This window comes from Misgurnus anguillicaudatus, chromosome 2 (genome assembly GCF_027580225.2).
Source record: "Misgurnus anguillicaudatus chromosome 2, ASM2758022v2, whole genome shotgun sequence".
In the NCBI taxonomy this organism is placed as follows: domain Eukaryota; kingdom Metazoa; phylum Chordata; class Actinopteri; order Cypriniformes; family Cobitidae; genus Misgurnus; species Misgurnus anguillicaudatus.
The window spans coordinates 28,508,519-28,527,675 of NC_073338.2; the positions used below are offsets into that span (position 1 = coordinate 28,508,519).

At 36.6% G+C, this 19,157-nt stretch overlaps 2 protein-coding genes across 2 annotated transcripts; one reads left to right on the forward strand and one right to left on the reverse strand.

Moving 5' to 3' along the window:
• Positions 1-1,003: 1,003 nt before the first annotated feature.
• On the reverse strand, positions 1,004-3,649 carry selenof (selenoprotein F). The gene is made up of 5 exons (XM_055202322.2): positions 3,490-3,649; positions 2,713-2,880; positions 2,497-2,560; positions 1,769-1,818; positions 1,004-1,631 (listed from the first exon to the last, which is right to left on the reverse strand). Exons 1-5 carry the CDS (start codon positions 3,535-3,537, stop codon positions 1,500-1,502), a joined length of 462 nt encoding a protein of 153 aa, XP_055058297.1. The 5' UTR covers positions 3,538-3,649; the 3' UTR covers positions 1,004-1,499.
• A 161-nt stretch (positions 3,650-3,810) lies between these two features.
• Positions 3,811-18,309, forward strand: hs2st1a (heparan sulfate 2-O-sulfotransferase 1a). The gene is made up of 7 exons (XM_055202320.2): positions 3,811-4,243; positions 10,161-10,393; positions 11,255-11,340; positions 11,920-12,058; positions 12,256-12,353; positions 13,256-13,413; positions 16,346-18,309. The coding sequence occupies exons 1-7, from the start codon at positions 4,120-4,122 to the stop codon at positions 16,570-16,572; spliced, it is 1,065 nt and encodes a 354-aa protein (XP_055058295.1). The 5' UTR covers positions 3,811-4,119; the 3' UTR covers positions 16,573-18,309.
• Positions 18,310-19,157: the final 848 nt, after the last annotated feature.

Here is a 19,157-nt window from a genome sequence, read left to right on the forward strand (position 1 = left end):
GTGTTTTTATGATAACAATGCAATACCCCACCCATTGGTATCACTATGGTATTTGGTACGGGGGCCAAGAAAGATGGTTTGTACCCAGGGCCAAACATTTGGTGCTACGCCCCTGCCTCAGAGCACCACCAAGATGGCATAAAATAATACTTCCTCATTACCTTAATCCTCTTTGTAATTCAAAGTTTGCAAGGTGCTGAAAAGACCTATACATTTGTCCTTATAACACTGAATTTACTGTATCTGCACTAAGGTCAACAAATAAACTACACTTCATACATTTATAAAAAATAACAACTAAAGCATTTTAACCATTGGTTAAAACGTGTTTTTAGGTTATTATTCCTGAACTAGCAGTGTTTCTTTTGGTACATTATTGTTACCCTGCCTGTGAAATTCTCAATATAATGTTTAGATCAACATTTGACACACATTGAATTTAATATTCGACATGACCTTACTCAGTCAATATTAAAGATATCAATTTACACAGAATGTTCTTTACATCATGTATGATTCCTTCTATACTTACTTGTAACTGTGATTCTCATAAAACGTGCAATATAAAAAATGCATAATTATCATTATGGAAATTAAGAAAATATATGAAAAATATATTATGGTTGAAATATTTAATCTTAGTGCTTGCCTTGTTAGACATAAGGGACATAACACATCTTAACCACTCACCTGAATGCTGCCCCCCAAAAAATTCATAGGAAATATTTTTATAGTTTCGTTGCAAAACGAGACAACTCCGGTTTTTAAATTTTTCAGAAATCTCATTTTTTGATTGTGCATTCAAATTAATATAAATTCAACTGCAGTTGGTTTGTTTTCATTTAAACCTTCATAACTTAAAAATAGCACCATAAAACAAAATATTAACATGATAACATAATAATAAACATGTTTTGACAAAATTTTTAAAAACGGAGTTATCTCGTTTTGCAACGAAACTCTTCATTTGTGTGTGCACAAATAAAATCGATCTCCAATTCAGTCTTTTTTTAAACAACCTTTAATGAATACATTTCACCTGCTCATACTGGAGAACAGCTTGAAGATTCCCATCATAACAACAAGCTTTGAGAATTACACAGGGTCTTCAGGCCTCACATCCCATTGACTGGTTTACTGTCAGGCCTTCACTAATGTGCAAATCTACACAAACATGTGCTTCTGAAGAGACACAACAAGCTGTTCCAAACCAGAACATTCAACAAGCTTAACTCAGATACATGATGTATAAAACAAATCTCAAAACTTCAATATAAAAAGAAAGTCAAATACATACAGTATGTATGAATAACCTAAATTTAAACCAGACGCATGTGTTGTTACTTTCAAAGACTACACAACAGATAATTTGACATTGTAGAGGGATATTGCATTTATGGCCATTATTAATTAATTAATTGTGGTTGTTTAACTCCATTGGAGAGCTTAACAAATAAAGTAAAAAGAGGAAATATGATTTTAAATATGTAAATGCGACTTTAAATTCGATCCAACTTCTCACTAAGAAATTCCTCAACGCTGTCTGTGTTCCACTTAAGGATGCTGAGTTCCTCAGCGATGTTCCCACTATCGTCCAGCAGCTTTAGTACAGGGTCTGAGCCTCTCACATACTGCAATAACACAACAGAAAACAAAATTCACTAGTGTTAAAATGAGATATAACAGCAATACACAATTTCTGTCAATGCTTATTGTCTACTTTATTACATTTTTAAACAATTTACAAACAAGGTTAGAGTTAGTTTACCTTGATTTGAAGACCCTTAAACATCTTTGGCTTGTCACTCCTGACAAAAGCTAAAAGGAAAACAAAGTCACAATTACTCAACACAATTGGAGTGAAAAAGCAAACACTGTAGACCAAATCAGGCATTAAAGAGGCCTGTAGTCTGTGCCACACACAACAAGAACAGCTGAGTCAAACAGCTGCTATAACAACAAAAACCTTTAAAGTGCTTTTAACATTAGAGTTTTCTTTTACTCAACTCAAGTGACTGCTTTAATAAATTTTAACTTTAAAGTATTCACCACTTTTGTTAAAGGGACAGTTCACTTTAAAATGAACATTCTGTCCTGTATGAATTTCTTTTTTCCGATGAACACAAAAGAAGACACCCTGAGAAACGATGGCCAACACACAGCAGATAGTGCCCACTGACCTCCACAGTATAAAAAAATATTTTGGAAGTATTGTGATAAATAATGAAAAAAATATTTTGATAAATGACGGTATGCACATAGTTGACTGTATCCATTAAATTCCATAATATTTTTTTATTCCTACTATGGAAGTCTACGGTCACCATCTGCTGTGTGTTTACCTTCATTTCTCAAAATATCTTATTTTGTGTTCATCAGAAAAAAGAAATTCATACAGTTTTAAAACAACATGAGGATGAGTAAATGACGACAGAATTTTCATTTTAAAGTGAACTATCCCTTTAAATCATAGTTAAGGACAAAACCTCAATCTACCTTGGACTTGAGGGAACCTCCCCAATTTTCATCCACAGACCTCGAGGATGGCTCCTGGATAAAGCTGTCAAAAACAATGTCATATATATACTTTATGAGTTTGTCTTTAATGAAGTGTTTGTGATTTATTGACAAAAATACATTTGTGCATTTGTGTATTGTTGATTAAAGACAAATGTGAAGGGCAAAGCTTTGTTTTTATACATGAAAGCATACCTTCCTAGACTCCAGTTGAGCTTCCTCTTGGCAGCATTGTCTGCAGGGAAGGTCTAGCTGGTTTAGACTGAACTGACCCAGGAGATCACATGAGCTACACAGGAGATTGCTGGAGAAACCCAGCTCCCTGCAAGCCTCTGAGGAGAGCTCTGCTCCATAGGCTGCAAGCTGAACAAAACAGGCATTGAGTACCTTTTTAACACTTTACACATTATAGCAAACTGTTACTACCATATATGCCAACATTATGCATATGGCTCAATTCAATCGTGTTCGAAATTCTCAGCTGTTCGTTGGGTCGTTAAAACCAAAGAAAAGAGCAAATGGGAGTACAACACACAGGTGCAGACAGAGATTCAAACAAAAAAGCTCTGTATACAGCTATAATAATAACTCCAGACTGTTAACAAACAAATCAGAAATGTTCATTTCCGTGTAAATGTTTCAATTGATTTCCGTTTTATCTAGGAAATTTGCCGGTAAACGTTAGACTTGGATTATTGCAGGTAATATAAAAGATTGTTTGAAGATATTGGCAATAAGGTTAGCGTCACATGGAGACATAAATCCAGCGATATTACAACTCTTTACATACTATACACATTCAACCGGTTAAATGTTTGGGCCACGTCATAAGCTAACAATAGCGCACCGGCTACCTAACGTTAGAGCCTCGAACTTCAATGGTTCGCCTTTAACGCCGCCATGTGAAATTTTCCTCATGCCTGAGTATATGTTAAAAGGTTTAAGGTCTAGAGTTCTAGTTTATTCACCTACCGTTTGCAATAACGGCAGTAACCAGAGCAGGTATACTTCCCCCGCCATGAGTGTGTTTCTCTTCCTCTACGAGTTCAGGAGGAAGTACGTCATCAACACACCAGGTTTAGTTTTTTCTTTTTAATAAAAGTCTGTCATTAATTTTTATTCAACAACTGTCGCCTTAAAGACGATTTTAATATAATATATGTGTATTTACAAACATAATGACAGGTATGGTAAATTTAATTGTGTTTTTGAAGTCATGTACTTGAGTGTAATGTGATTCTCCAGTCACAGAGCGACAGCTGAGCGAGTGACGTTGCGTCCCTCGAATGCGCACGCGCACTGATACAACGTGATTCCGCTGCCCGGATTTAATAACAACAGAAGCTACACTACTGCTCCAGGGCGCTCAGAAGCAGAAGAGATTTGTTAATTGGAAACAGTACACGTATAACGTTTGAAGCGTAGCTGCTCGTTAGTTTTTTTATTGTTGAAATCGTAAGTGTAGATTGTTAGTTTGCTCTCTGTGTTTATACTCAAAGGCTGACTCTGACGATCATGAAATAGCATTGTCCGTGGCATCCATGAGCTGTCTGTTATAAACATCGTCAATTAGGGCATGTGCTCTGTTCGTTGGATTGTTTGATGGGGCTTTTACGGATGAAGATGCCGCCTAAGTTTCAGCTTTTGGCTCTGCTGGCCTTCGGGGTCGCAATGATATTTTTGGAGAATCAAATCCAGAAGCTGGAGGAATCACGGGGGAAGCTAGGTGAGAAATAAAGCTTGAAATCCTTTTTTGACTATAATTTAACAATTCCAGAGTGTTAACATAACAATGGCATAAAACGAGCGTTTGTTTGATTATTTGTCCATTGTTGTTTTAATTGAGGTAACTTAATAAGCATTCACGTGTGTGTTTGTGGTCTGTCTACCGCAGCTGCATTTACATTCAAACAAGATTTATTATCAGTTCAGTGTGACGTAGTTGTGCATTAATATTTTCACTGCCAGTGTGAATAAAATGGCTTTTATGAATCCACTTTAAAGAATGGAAGCAATCAGCCTGAAAATCTTGAAATGATTCCTTATTTTGGGAGCTAGCTGTCATTTTAATCACAGGCCAACTGTCTAACAAGTTCATGAGACCTTAAGTCAAACACACATGCTTGGAGTGATTGGATATGGGATATTTCGTGTCCTACAGGCTGCTCTGAATGCTTTACCATTTGGCCTGTAATACATCACACATTGTATCTGTTTCACAACACCTTTACATATATTTGTCACAGACATGCTTTGCTTTGTTTTCGAATAAAATACATTTTATTAAAATGGTCAATTAGGTTTTGTTTCCCATTTCCACTGACCAGCTTGCTAATATCAATTAATGATGTTTGTGCTCTATGAAGAGTTTAACATGTGTTGAGGAATATGACACTTATTAGTCAGAAAGGTGAGAGTTTGTTTTAAAGGTTTCTATCTGGTTATAACTTAAGATAGGTCAGTCTCTCAATGCTCCATGAATTGGTGTTGTTAACTTGTCATTCTGTTACAGATTAGTTGGAAGAGTCATTTCTGACTCTTTATATTTTTCAAGTCTTTTGAGAAAAATGTATCAGATTTTTCCATTTGTTCCAACGATGGCAAATGACATGCACATACATCCGTACTGGAAAGTTATTTGATATCTAACCTGATAAAAAATTGTCTCCATTTGCTAATGGAAGTAGTGGGATTCTTTTGAACACGGTTGGGGTCTGTACTGTTTTTAGCCCTGGTGGAGCTGTAAAAGATTGTAAGCCATATGTTGTGGCTTGGCACGCGCTACAGTGGCCACTGTACATTTTCAGATCCAAAATAGCCAGTGTTTATGATGTCTTTTTAAATGCACTGTTGATTGTTGAAGAGGTTTTGGAGCCACGACTGATATATTACCTAAACAAATACCTCTCTCAGAAGCGTATGATTTGCGCTGTTTACTTTTGATTATATCGATATGTTTATCACTGACACATGCATCAAATAGTATGTACTCTGTGCTATCTATAATTTTGAGGTTTGTTAAAATTATTATTATTATAATTTTTTTCCTGTAAGTCTTCCATTGTAAATTATAAATCTCTTTAATGAGCTGAAAGACATATGAAGAGTTTGGTTCCAAAACGCAATAAATACATTTTGACAAATTTCGGTAAAAACGTGTTTTCTATACCAAGAAAGTGACAAGACCACTATTTTCTGTTACAAACTTTCACATAGCATCTTTAGGTTATAAAAACATAAAAAATTCAAATCCATAACTTGATTTTCAAAGATTTATTATAAAAACAAATTCTTTTTTCCACAAAATGCAATAAATCCATGACAGTTTTTTTTTAAATGCTAGAAATCTATTCAAGCAAATGTGCATTAATCTTTGCCATTTTATATTCATTTAGTTGAACAGTTGTACACACTAATTAAAAAAATAAACATGAATGGCATTAATAAAAACACTTATTTTGTCATATTAAGAACACTGTCATTGCTGCGATTATACTTGACGTCGTTGCTTAGCATTTTTCACAACGATCAGCTGTAAAATGTGTTGGTCCTGCTCGATTTTCATTGACTTTGAGTAAAATAATGTAACGTTTTTCATAAGATCTCCTGGGGTCAATGTGTTAGCATGAGAAGCTTGATGGTGTCGGGAGAACAAGCAACCGGCTCCCGAGCGCCTCTTGTGTAAACTATTAGATGTTGATGGCTTACGTTTCTTTCCCGTCACAGAAAACCATTACAGGTTTATCAATGCAATTAAAGTATTATTTTGTTTCGTTTGTTGATCACAAAGTACAAAGTAGATGAGGAAAACTATTTATTGCAATAAACGGATTTATTGCGTTCTGTAAAAAAGGAGGAGTGGCGTTTATCACATTTTGGGGAAAAAGGAGAAAAGATGACAGAATAACACTGCGGATACTGGATTTTGCATAAAATTAAGAATTTACTTTTAACTACTGACCTGATATAATACTGATTTTGGCAGTAACTCTTTTTTTTTCAAAAATGGCGTTTATTGCATTTTGGAACCAAACTCTTCATATACAGTTTAGTCTTTCTGTGATGTAGATAATTTCAGTGTAATGATCAAACAAACTACAAAAAATACACTTGCTAGAAAATGACAGTTTATACTGATCATACTTGTTTGTAACAAATGTGATATTTGTAACAAATCTCACACACGATGCAACTAGTAGTGTAACCTGGAGCAATTATAAGTATTTACTGAAAACCTCAAAGCCCCAATGAATACTAAAGGTAAACATTAAGAAATGCAATCTATTAATACAGCCTTGCTGTACAGATTAAGTGTTTTTCCTCTGCGCAAACACCACGCTATCATATTTCTCCTACACAGCCTAAGTCAAGGCACTTAACTTTCTTGTGACATGATAATGTAACTAACAGACCTTGATATCAAGTGTCAACATAAAATTGACCCCAAAATGAACTCCATATTAACTCTCTCAGATGCAAATCTTACTTTATCTAAGAAAAGGCAGAACCAGTTTTAAAAAGACGTCAATCATGGTATAACTTGTCAGGTTTGACAGCTGAAGGTAATAAATTCTTCTCCGCTCCTGGTCTGGTTGACACTTGTAGATATTACATTTCATTCCCTCATCGTGTTATTTTTGGCCTTTACTGAAACAAGCCACCTTTCACATATATTTATTGTTTTGCAGTGTCATATAACATATATGAGTGGCATGAATTAATCTGTTATAAAATAGTAATGACAGAGCTTACATACAAGTAATGTAGACAAAACCCAGTACCATGGCTATTTTAGCATGCAACAGCATGTGAAGTTCAATTAAAGGGAACATTTGGTTAAAATGGCTTTATGCATAGTCAGCCCGAGGGCACAAACCCTGCTTGACCATTTGTAAATGAGTCAGTAGCGGACTGAGACATTAAATCAGGCCGGGAATTTCATCCATTCCAGGCCACCTTCGCTGCTGCTGCCACCCTGTTCAAGTAATCCACTTGATTTGCTAATCTTGTTGGCTAATATTTTGAATTGATATAACGGGTAGACTACAAGACTAATTATTAATTTGGCCACTGTGTTCATCTAAGAAAAGATGTATGCAGATTACAAAAATAAAAAATGGCACTGACCAACAATACTGGGGGATACAGTATATATTTTGTTGGGTAAATCCTGAAGAACTCACTAGGAATACACAGTGTATAAGACAAATACACGGTTGGCCTACACATTTTAAAAGGGATGAGACACAGTTCAAATGTTAAAATATATTTACAGTGGCAAGAAAAATTATGTGAACCCCTAGGAATAAACTGGTTTTCTACAGTGATTTCCCATAAAATGTGATCTGTGCCCGGTTGCATGATAGTCCTTAAGCTAAGAAATCCCTTAGATATGAGGTTAAGGAAAACACCACCGTTTTTCAATATTTTACTTTGTTTTTACCTAAACTTAGACGAATTAATACATACCTATCTTTTTTCAATGCGTGCACAATCTTTGTATAGGTGTCATGAATGTGTTAGCATTTAGCCTAGACCCATTCATTCCCTAGGATCCAAACACTGAAAGAAATGATTCATTGAATTTGATAGATTTTTTTGGGGTGGGTGGTTGCAATCAATTTATTTAAGCTACATAAACAAAAAAGATTAGTAACGTAAAATAAAGTATAAAATTTTTGTTTGAATGTGGCTTGAGTGGATTGATTGCAGCCACTTACCTTGAAGAAGGTTGATTGAATTCAATGAATCATTTTTTTCGGTGAACAGGGATGAATTTAGAAGCCACCAAACACTTCCATGTTTTCCTTATTTAAAGACTGTTACATGAGTCATTACACAAGTAAGTATGGTGGCACAAAATAAAATGTGGCGATTTTCTAAACGGATAAAAAACGAGAACTATAATGTATTGTGGAAGAGTAGTTTGCAGCACTTCGACCTCGACGTCCAGACTTCCAATGTTGGGAGTGAAGATGTTACTGCGCACCGTTGCTGCAAAGTGCGTGCTCCTTCGCCGTACAATATAGTTCTCGTTTTTTATCTGCTTAGAAAATCGTCATGTTTTATTTTGTGCCACCTACTCATGTAACTACTGTAACAGTCTTTAAATGGGGAAAACATGGAAGTGTTTGGTGGCTTCTAAATTTATCGCTGTTTGGATCCTATCCAAAGGAATGAATCGGGTTAAATTTTGCAAATTAAAAGTCAGTAAAACCATGATTTGCATGATACAGTTTATTTATAAAACTAAGTTTTCGCTTTCGCTGTGGTTTGCACACTGAAACAGCTGAACTTATTAATAATGCAATTTATCATGTGCCAAGCACTTTCGTTACAGAAGTATAGGGATAACAACTCTACACAATGCAATGCTGCACACCGGCACCTGACTTGCAGCAGAAGCGCAAGTCTCTTGTTATGCAAAAACTAGTCAAGATGCTTGCTTTTACTGGTAATTTTGACTGACCTGCCCTCCCGAACACTTCTGTGATTTTGCTGCATCCTGCTGCGTCTGTGGCCAGAACTTTTTTATTCGCTCTTTGTTCATCCTTTGCATTTGCGCTCACTTGTTTTGCACGATTGTCAGATATAGCCAAAGAGGCAGTGTCAAAGAGTGCGTGGCTAATGTTGGGTCTGTGGTGGCATTTTCACATCGCGAGGTCCACAATTACCTGATTTTGTGAAATCGGTTATGATTCAGGGCGGTTTTCTTATTAACTTGGAATTATATCATTACATTGAGGTTGGCGTTGCAGCAATAATAAAAAACAACAGCCTGCCACAATCTTCCATTTAATTCTTTAGGCAGATGCAAAAGGATCTCTTAAAGGTTGCCATTTTATTAGGTCATAACTGTTGTTAAACATCTAATATAGTATGTTTCTTTGAACAATTGTAAAATATCTGAATGCTATTTAAAAGAGCAGCAAGTTCCTCTATGTGCTGTCGTGCAAAATGCATCATGTAGCAAAGCAACAGTTGTTGTCATGGGTGCCACCAGTTGTCTGTGTGTGATGGTTTGGAGAGGTTTTGTGACCCGAGAGCAGTCGGAGATGATTGAAAATCTGCTGTGTCTGGTTTATATCATCACCTTAGAGGAGCAGCTGTCCGGACACCAGACTGTGTTCACACATTACTGTCACCACATGAGTTTCCATCCAGAGATCCCATGGGTCTTTCCAAGGCTAGATGACCTCTGTTTCTAAACTGTGTGCAACGACTAACTTTTGTCTGAATATTTGGATTTAGATGTTGTGCCATTTATGTTGTGTGTAACTGTAAGTATATATTTAGCAGATGCTATTGGGAAATAACTAAAACCACAGTTTGAAATTAAACAGTATTACGTCTTGGCAGATTTTCTATGGCTGTCATTATTTTGATTTCAAGTTATTATTAATTTAGATAAACTGCATCTGAAGATACTTAAAATCAATACTGTATATCCTGTAAAAAACATTCACCCATAAAAAATGATTTTTTTTTTAAGGTACAGTATTTGCAATTTCATACACGTTTATGTACGACTCGGTCTGGCGGGTTCATTTGCTAAATTTTGTCATTTATTGGACAGCTATTTAAATGGATTATGTAAAAATGTCTCATTTTGGTGTTGAACATTTCTGTTCTCTCCATTGCAGAACGAGCTATTGCCAGGCATGAGGTACGAGAGATTGAGCAACGGCACATTCATGAGGGAATAAAAGAGAACCTGATGGACGAGGATGATTTGGTGGTCATCTACAACCGAGTACCAAAAACAGCCAGTACTTCCTTCACCAACATCGCCTATGATCTGTGCAGCAAAAACCACTATCATGTGTTACATATTAATACCACCAAAAACAACCCCGTCATGTCCCTTCAGGACCAGGTTAAAGAGACTTCTATCTATATTTTACTTGTATTTAAATCTATATCTTCAATATTTAAATTGTAATTGCAAAGTCTGATTTTCGGCCAGGTAAGGGAGGGGTCTTGACTTGACTGTGACCTTACAGTTTAAGCATTTGTATATGCAGTGGTAGTGTAGAATATTACATTACTGGAGTTGTAATGAAAACGTATTTTAAGACCTTAGATGCAAATGTCCCTAAATGCCATGTTCGTCAACAATGAGATAATGATATTAACCGAATGCTCTATGTTCAGCAAATACTTACACTTCAAATCTGCTTAATCTCAGCCTTAGGGCATTTAGAAATACCACTTTGTTGGCAAAATCTGCTAAACGCCATGTCAGGTTCTCAGCAAAGTCTTCAAAGTGCACAGAAGATGAATGTGAAATGATTGTGGATTACATTTAAACTTTGGTCCCTTGTGAGTACTTGGACCTGAATACAGTGGCTGCCACATGCAACAGCCTCTCCTAGTGTGTGGCTCAGTTTCTTTATTTTTTACCTAACTGACTTCTGACTTTCATCATTTGCAATGTTTTTAGTGATTTTGCTACAGATTTTTTTTTTAGCAAAAAGCTTGTATGCACTTAGAGGGTTTTGCCGTGATAAACCAGTAAAAAAAAATAAAAACCAATTCAATGATTAAAGTGACATTTGTGAAAATAAGGCATTTCAATTACTGACTAATAACCCTTTTATTGCCATTAAAGCAGAATTGCTGCACAGAAACATTTTTATTTACAGGAAAGACACACTTACAGGGTTTGGCGTCTGAACTCTTCATTTGTTTTTCTGACCAAAGTCTTAAGTGCTTATTTCTTTCATTTGTTTTGCAGGTCCGGTTTGTAAAGAATGTGACGTCATGGAAGGAGATGAAGCCTGCTTTCTACCATGGACATGTGTCCTTTTTAGACTTCACTAAGTGCGTGCTTGTAGCTATTCTCTATGTAGATTCCCTCAATCCGTTGTGGTCAATTTGCTTGCACGAATGGAAACAAAATGTTGTTTAATATGGTTTTGTGTTGAGTGCCAACACAAAACGGCGACTTGCCAACATTTTACATAATTATAAACTTGCATTAGGTGCTCTGGTTCATATCATTTGCAAGGAGACAAGACTGGACTTTTTATGTTCCCTGCTACCAAAGCGGTCACACAAAAAGCTGCTGACTCCTTGTGGTTTTGAAAGGAACTGCACCAAGCCATGGCAGATTCTAAACAGTTAAGATAAAGAATGATTGAGAAGACAAAAGAAAACACTAAAATGGAAAAAATAAGGATATAAAAATATTAAGTTGTTAACATCTTGCAGTGACAAATCTTAAAATTGCCATTGTTTTGTCTCAAGATGTATACCAGTATTGTTTTTGTAAAGTATGTTTTGAAAAACTACTTAAATGTCCTAATATAACTAAGCTTAGTCTTGGATTAATTTAAACCCTGTCTTGGAAACTGCCCTATAAAGTTTGAATAAAGAGCTTGACTGTTTCTTTTTTATTAGATTTGGGGTGAAGAAAAAGCCTATTTATATTAATGTTATCCGTGACCCCATTGAGCGCCTGGTGTCTTATTACTACTTCCTGCGCTTTGGTGATGATTACAGACCAGGCCTGCGACGCAGGAAGCAAGGAGACAAAAAGGTCAGTTCAGTAGTCTTCAATTTGGGAATTAAGTAGTTTAGTAACAACTGTTTTAGGTAATTTTTTTCTTTTGGCAGAGGTACTGAAGTTTAAATTCACAAAAAGCATTGATTAGTTTTTGGTCAAAGGGCAATTTACTTGAACATTTATTTGATCCTTATTATCATGTGACGTTGGCATTTTTTCTGTTATTTTAGACCTTTGATGAGTGTGTAGCTGCAGGAGGCTCTGATTGTGCTCCAGAAAAACTATGGCTTCAGGTTCCCTTCTTCTGTGGTCACTACTCGGAGTGCTGGTATGCTCTTTAGTGTCTTTCAGTATATTTAAAATATTGAAAATCTGACTTTATAAGTCAGATATAAGTGCTATAATTGGGTCCTCAGTGCTTATATCAACCTAGAAAATATGAACAAAAACTTTGGTTTACCAAAACTTTCTCTGCAAGCATGTAAAAAAATAGGTCATTGAAATTTTGCTCCCCTTGTGATGTCAGAAGGGGATAATACCACCCCTTAATCTGCACTATCCAACCACAGCACTGCCATTTAGTGCAGAGATCAGCTCATTTGCATTTTAAAGGACACACCATAGACTGTAAAAAAGATGGACGTAGTGTCCGTGACGTCACCCATAGGTTTCTGAAGATCGTTTTTGAAGCTTAAAGTAGGCGGTGTCTTCCGTCGCCATCTTGGTCGCGCGTCACCACGCATCACTCGCAAATATCTGAACATGGCTAAAGAGGCGGGACGAAATTCACCCCCCTCACATTTGTCATGAAGGGCAAAATTAGCTATACAGACCAAAAACACTTTTTGTACCAGGCTGTAAACATTATTTTATTTTCTACTGTAAAGTTGGCCATTTTAACATGGAGGTCTGTGGGAGTTGACTCCCTTTTGGAGCCTGCCTCTAGCGGCCAGTCAATGAATTGCAGTTTAAATCACTTCCGTATTGGCTTCATTAGAGAGATCGGAAGGTTGCCGATCGGGACACACCCAAAACAGCACATTTTTGCTCACAAAGTGGCCATTTTAACATGCTATAATAAATGATCTATATGGTATTTTTGAGCTAGAACTTCCCATACATACTCTGGGGATACCAAAGATTTATTTGACATCTTAAAGTCTTGTGAAATCGTCTTTTGCTTGTAGGACCACTTGTTGTTAAATGTCACATATTTATTTTCTCTTACAGGAACATTGGCAGCAAATGGGCTTTGGAACAAGCCAAATACAATCTGGTGAATGAATATATGCTAGTTGGGGTGACCGAGGAGTTGGAGGATTTTGTTATGATGTTGGAGGCAGCTCTTCCTCGGTTTTTTAAGGGAGCCACGGAGCTTTATCGAACAGGTATGATTACCTATTATGTATGATTACCTATTGAATGTTTAATGTTTCAGGCTTCGATCGCATCTGGGCCCGGTTGCATAAAGCACCTTAATTTTTTCCCTTAAAGGAATAGTCTACTCATTTTCAACACTAAAATATGTTATTACCTTAACTAAGAATTGTTGGTGCATCCCTCTATCATCTGTGTGCGTGCACGTGGGCGCTGGGGCGCGCTGTGACGCTTCGATGGCGTTTGGCTTGGCCCCATTCATTCAATGGTACCATTTAGAGATAAAGTTAGAAGAGACCAAACACATCAACGTTTTTCCTATTTAAGACGAGTAGTTATACGAGCAAGTTTGGTGGTACAAAATAAAACGTAGCGCTTTTCTAAGCAGACTCAAAAGAGGAACTATATTTCATGGCGCAATAGCACTCCTGGGAGCACTTTGACTCGCCTAAAAGTCCGCTCCCCTTCTCACTCTCATAATGGGAGAGGGAGGGTGTTCCTGCGCCGAGTCAAAGTACTCACAAAAGTGCTATTACGCCATACAATATAGTTCCTCTTTTAAATTCGCTTAGAAAAGCGCTACGTTTTATTTTGTACCACCAAACTTGCTCGTATAACTACTCGTCTTAAATAGGAAAAATGTTGATGTGTTTGGTCACTTCTAACTTTATCTCTAAATGGTACCATTGAATGAATGGGGCTAAGCTTAATGCTATCGAAGCGTCGCAGCGCGCTCCAGTGCTTACGTGCACGCACACAGATGATAGAGGGATGTATCAACAATTCTTAGTTAAGGTAATAACATATTTTAATATTGAAAATGAGTAGACTATTCCTTTAAGTATGACACTTAAGTAAATTCCCCTTACCTAAGAGAATAATTTAAGGGTGTTGCATACAGTATAATCCTTTAAATTGTTCTCTTGGGTAAGGGTAATTGTTAGTGTTTCACGACAGCGACCCAGGTTTGCCGTTATAAAATACTATTGGGGCCATGGAGACGCAACAGAAAAAACGTAAAGGTTTTTTCTGCAACAACCTTAAGTTTGAGGGAAACATAAGGGTGAACTTAAGGGAAAATTACACTTAAGGTGCTTTATGCAACCGGGCCCAGCATCTAGACCCTGTCTGAGAAATCCAGGCTAAGCTATCTTTGTAAATCTTCCTCAATCTTAGTCAGTCAAACTGTTTGCTCCATTAGCAAAATAATATTTTAACTGTATACATCAGCATACATTGGTTGTTGTTGTAGTTATGTAAACCTCATCAAAATGCCAACAGAGACTGTAAGATTAGCTGTAATTGTGGAAAATGAGGTCAAAATTGAAACTTGCTTTCCTTTTTTGAAACCTTTTGTGTTGAAATTACAAGACACATGATAGAACATACATAATAGAAGTATCTTACACATTCCTACATATGCATTACTCATCTTACTTATTTACTGATAAATATACAGTAAATACCACTTATACTGTAGTAGAAAGGTGATGTGTGTACATTTTAGAAGCATCTAGTGGTGAAATTGCAAAACAGCTCACCCTTTAAAGGAACACTCCACTTTTTTTGAAAATATGCTCATTTTCCAGCTCCCCAAGAGTTAGGGGCTGGACACACCAAAACTTTTAAACGCGGCTGAAAACGCCTTGAGGACGCCGAATGCAAGGTGTTTTTCAGCTGAGTGCCAGCTTTCTTCAGCTGAGCGCTTTGGTAGCTGTGATACTTCAGCTGCGAGCCGGTTGGTTGCTGAGGTAATGTCCCGCCCCTCCTCCACTGTGATTGGACGGCCGCGTAAGAACTGACATTGACGAGCGGAGCTTTTCTTCCAAAGTTGAACATTTCTCAGCGCGGAGCGCGGAAAAACCGCCGGGCGCCGGTTTTCAGCGCGGAAAAAAACGCTAGCTGCTGGCTTATTTGAAAAACGCTGAGTTTCCATTGAAATGAATTGAAAACATGCGCCGGCCGCGGGCGTAAAAGCGTTGGTGTGCACGCCCCCTTAAATATTTGATTTTTACTGTTTTGGAATCCATTCAGCTGATCTCCGGGTCTGACGGTGCAACTTTAACATAGCTAGGCATAATCCATTGAGTCGGATTGGACCGTTGGCATCGCGCTCAAAGATAACCGGGGAGTTTGGATGTTTTTCCTATTTAAAATTTGACTCTTCTTTAGTGACGCTGCGTAATATCATTGTGCCTGATGCAACCATGTTACGGCAGCAGAGTTCTTTATTATTACACCAGAATGAGAGTATAGTTCCTAGTCATATCTGCCTATCACAACTTTTAATTTTCTGTCGGTCTTAGTACACGATGTAACTACAAAAGAGTTAAGTTTTAAATAGGAAAAATATCAAAAGTCTTTGGTAATTATTAGCGCAATGCTAATGGTCTAGTCGGATTCAATGGATTGTGCTAAGCTATGCCAAAAATGGTACCGCTAGACCCGGAGATCAGCTGAATTGATTCCAAAAGGGTACAAATTAAATGTTTAACTCTAGGTAAGTGAAGTGCCCCTTTAATTTTTAAAACTCATATGGTAGCCGCCACAAAACAAACATTTTGTATTTGTTTGAGACAAGACAATGTAGTGACGAAACACGCTCTGTAGAACAGTTTTTCCGTTTGGGGCTACTGTAGAATCATGAGGCCGACTTCCATGTAAGGGAACTTGCAGTGTATGGAAATAAAAACGTCTCATTCTAAGGTAATAAAAACAATACATTTCATTATGTAAGGTCATTATACACCACTGATAATAATATACATAACTATATATTTCATTTCTGTCAAGAGAACCTAAAAGTTACACAATGACCCTTTAAAACATGAGAAATTGGTAAAAGTGAATCCGTTATCCGCATCACCACCTGTTGATTTCTAAGACTATAAACATCAGAATGTGATGACCATCTTTAATATGTGTGTCTATTTATTTCCAAAGGTAAGAAATCACACCTAAGGAAAACAACTGAGAAGAAGGCACCCACCAAAGAGTCCATTGCCAGACTGCAGCAGTCGGACATCTGGAAAATGGAGAATGAATTTTATGAGTTTGCGCTAGAGCAGTTTCAATATGTCCGGGCCCATGCGGTGAGAGAAAAAGACGGGGAACTGTATTTACTGGCACAAAACTTCTTCTATGAGAAAATCTACCCAAAGACTACCTGACACTCAAAAATGTGCTATCATGCAGAAACACTGGAAGGGAGAAGACATAACACTGATGGATACTGCAACTCTTCTCCATCTGGATATGTACATCTAAGGCAGCTTATGCTGTTACATGAAGTCTTCGGGCCAAACAGCTGTCACGAACTTGAGCCCCCATACATATCATTTTAATAAACATTGAACAGCTCTCTGAGCATTAATGACTGAGATCTTGTTCATGCCATTATACAAGACAGTCATTCTGCCATGGATTGTTTTATACAGGTCCCCATTTCATTTTATACTGCCCCATTTTGAGAGCTTACTTTGACTCATTTATCGCATTGATTTTTTTTGACTGCATAATGCTGTGTTGGAAGTTATTACATCTTGTTTTAAAGTCTAAATCGGAATATGGATGACTACTGAACTTTGAAGTTCTTTATTGTAAAAGATTCACTGTACTGTTTGATATAATGCGTACCAATAACGTTTCTGGTACTGTAGGAAATATACTGTATTGAGTTCTTAAAATACGTTTCTTTGTTAATAATTCCACAATTGCTGTTTGCTAATTTAACCCAGAAGCTTCTGTTCACAAGCTTAAGGTTTATTCCGTTTTAGCAATTTAGTATTTTTTATTTTTAAGTATATGTAAATACTCATCACTTCAGTTACAGTTGGACCAAAACATTTAAACGTGAGAGGACAATGTATTCAACATGTTTTTGGTTTGTTTGGCTTTTTTAAGTACATTCTCAGAAAAAAGGTACAAGAAGGTAAAAAAGTTGTCACTGGGGCAGCACCTTTTCCTAAAGGACACTTTTGTACCTAATAAGTGCATACTGGTACCTCAAAGGTACATATCTGTAACATATTTTTACCGTCCCAGTGACAACTTTTGTACTTTTATTTGAGAGTGTATCTGCATGTGAATCATTCTGCTGCTGTCGCTTCATGGCAAGCAGCAGTTGTAAAATACTTTTTATTGGCTTATTAATATTTTCTAACAGTTTTCGGCATAATGTTCAAACTGACATTATTGCAAAGATTTGCATGTCAGTCTTTTATTTTAACAGACAGTTAGTTTGCTGCTTAGTAATAATTTAGAAATGATATAATATTAAAAACGTATAATTTAACATTATATAAATGTGGACGTTTATTGGAAGAAACAATTTAACATTTCATTGGTACTGTGCCTTCTTTTTATGACAGAAAACATCTACGAGACAAAGCTGTTGCTACAATGTCTCGGCATGTGAATAGGTCATGAATCAAAGTTGAAACAGACAACCTTCTAAAATTGTTTGCTTTCATGATGGTACTACAAAGTTTCATAATGCAACTTGTCCCATGAGAACTGTACATAAATTGGTAGTGTTTATATATGTATAATCTTACCACAGATTTGTGCATGTTACAACAACACAGAATTTGCCCCCAACACCCATCTTAGACACAATATGAGTAATGATGTAGATGTTTGTGACAAAAAATCACTCAAAGGGGTTCTTAAAGTGTATTTTAGAGCATCAAAAGCAAAGTATATATAAAACACGAGAGACGTCTGTACAGATGAAAGAGTTACCTGTGCTTTGTTTCTAAATGCCACAGAGTGAGCCTTTATTTCTCTATTTCTTGTCTTAATTTGAAACAAAATGTGTCTCCTGGCAGTGTTTAGGTGAATATTAAAACAAAGATTTTCTTCAGTAGATTTTTGTATGTCTTAAATAAAATCAGCCTTATACTTTTTTCTCTATTTTCTTTTCTTTACTGTAACTAATGTATGATAAACCTGTCAAAAAGTATTTTCTTCTTAAACAAAAGAGAAACTAAAGTATGATAAGGCCTATCATTAATTATGAGAGAATGCCATTGGACCACAACTAAAAAAATCTTACACCAGGGGTCTCCAACCTTTTTTGTGAGCAAGGGCTACCACAATGGATAAAACAATCTGGGTTGCGTTTCCCAAAAGCATCGTTGCTAACCTGTTAGCAACTTACTTGGTTGGCAATGGGAAATTGCATTGCAACCAACAAAGTTGCTAACTTAGCTAGCAACAATGCTTTTGGGAAAAGCATCCCCCTGGAGGGCTACTTTTTGATATAGTCTACTCAAAACATTTTTGTTTTACTTATTTTACTTGCTAATATGTTTTATCGTTGTTTACAATGTTACCATACATAAAAGAAGCCAAGCTTAGAAAATATGTAAAAAAAATTACAATTGGGATTATTAATATAATGTGCTTTGGCAGGCACCTCACAGACTCTGTGCGGGCAACCTGGTGCACGCGGGCACCATGTTGGAGACCACTGAATCACACTCTTAAAAAATGTGGGTTATTTAGTTTAAACCAATGATTAGGTAAAAAATTGTCAAACCCAACAACCAGGTTAATTAACCTAGAAAAGGGTCAGCATTTGACCCAGCCATGGCTCACCTTAGCAGGGATGTCTGTCAAGGCAATACCTTCTCAATATGAACTATATCTTATCTCATCTGAGCAAACCCTTTCAACAATCATCAGAGAGATGATGTGCTTTTGAGTCCGTGAAGCTATAATCCGCCTTACAATTAAAGTATTATTAAGTCAC

Excerpts from the sequence above, each read along its gene's own strand:
- hs2st1a (XM_055202320.2), top strand. The coding sequence starts at position 4,120 with ATGGGGCTTTTACGGATGAAGATGCCGCCTAAGTTTCAGCTTTTGGCT. Across the intron at positions 4,244-10,160 it reads GGAATCACGGGGGAAGCTAG|AACGAGCTATTGCCAGGCAT; the intron begins GTGAGAAATAAA and ends TCTCCATTGCAG. Across the intron at positions 12,059-12,255 it reads GGAAGCAAGGAGACAAAAAG|ACCTTTGATGAGTGTGTAGC; the intron begins GTCAGTTCAGTA and ends CTGTTATTTTAG.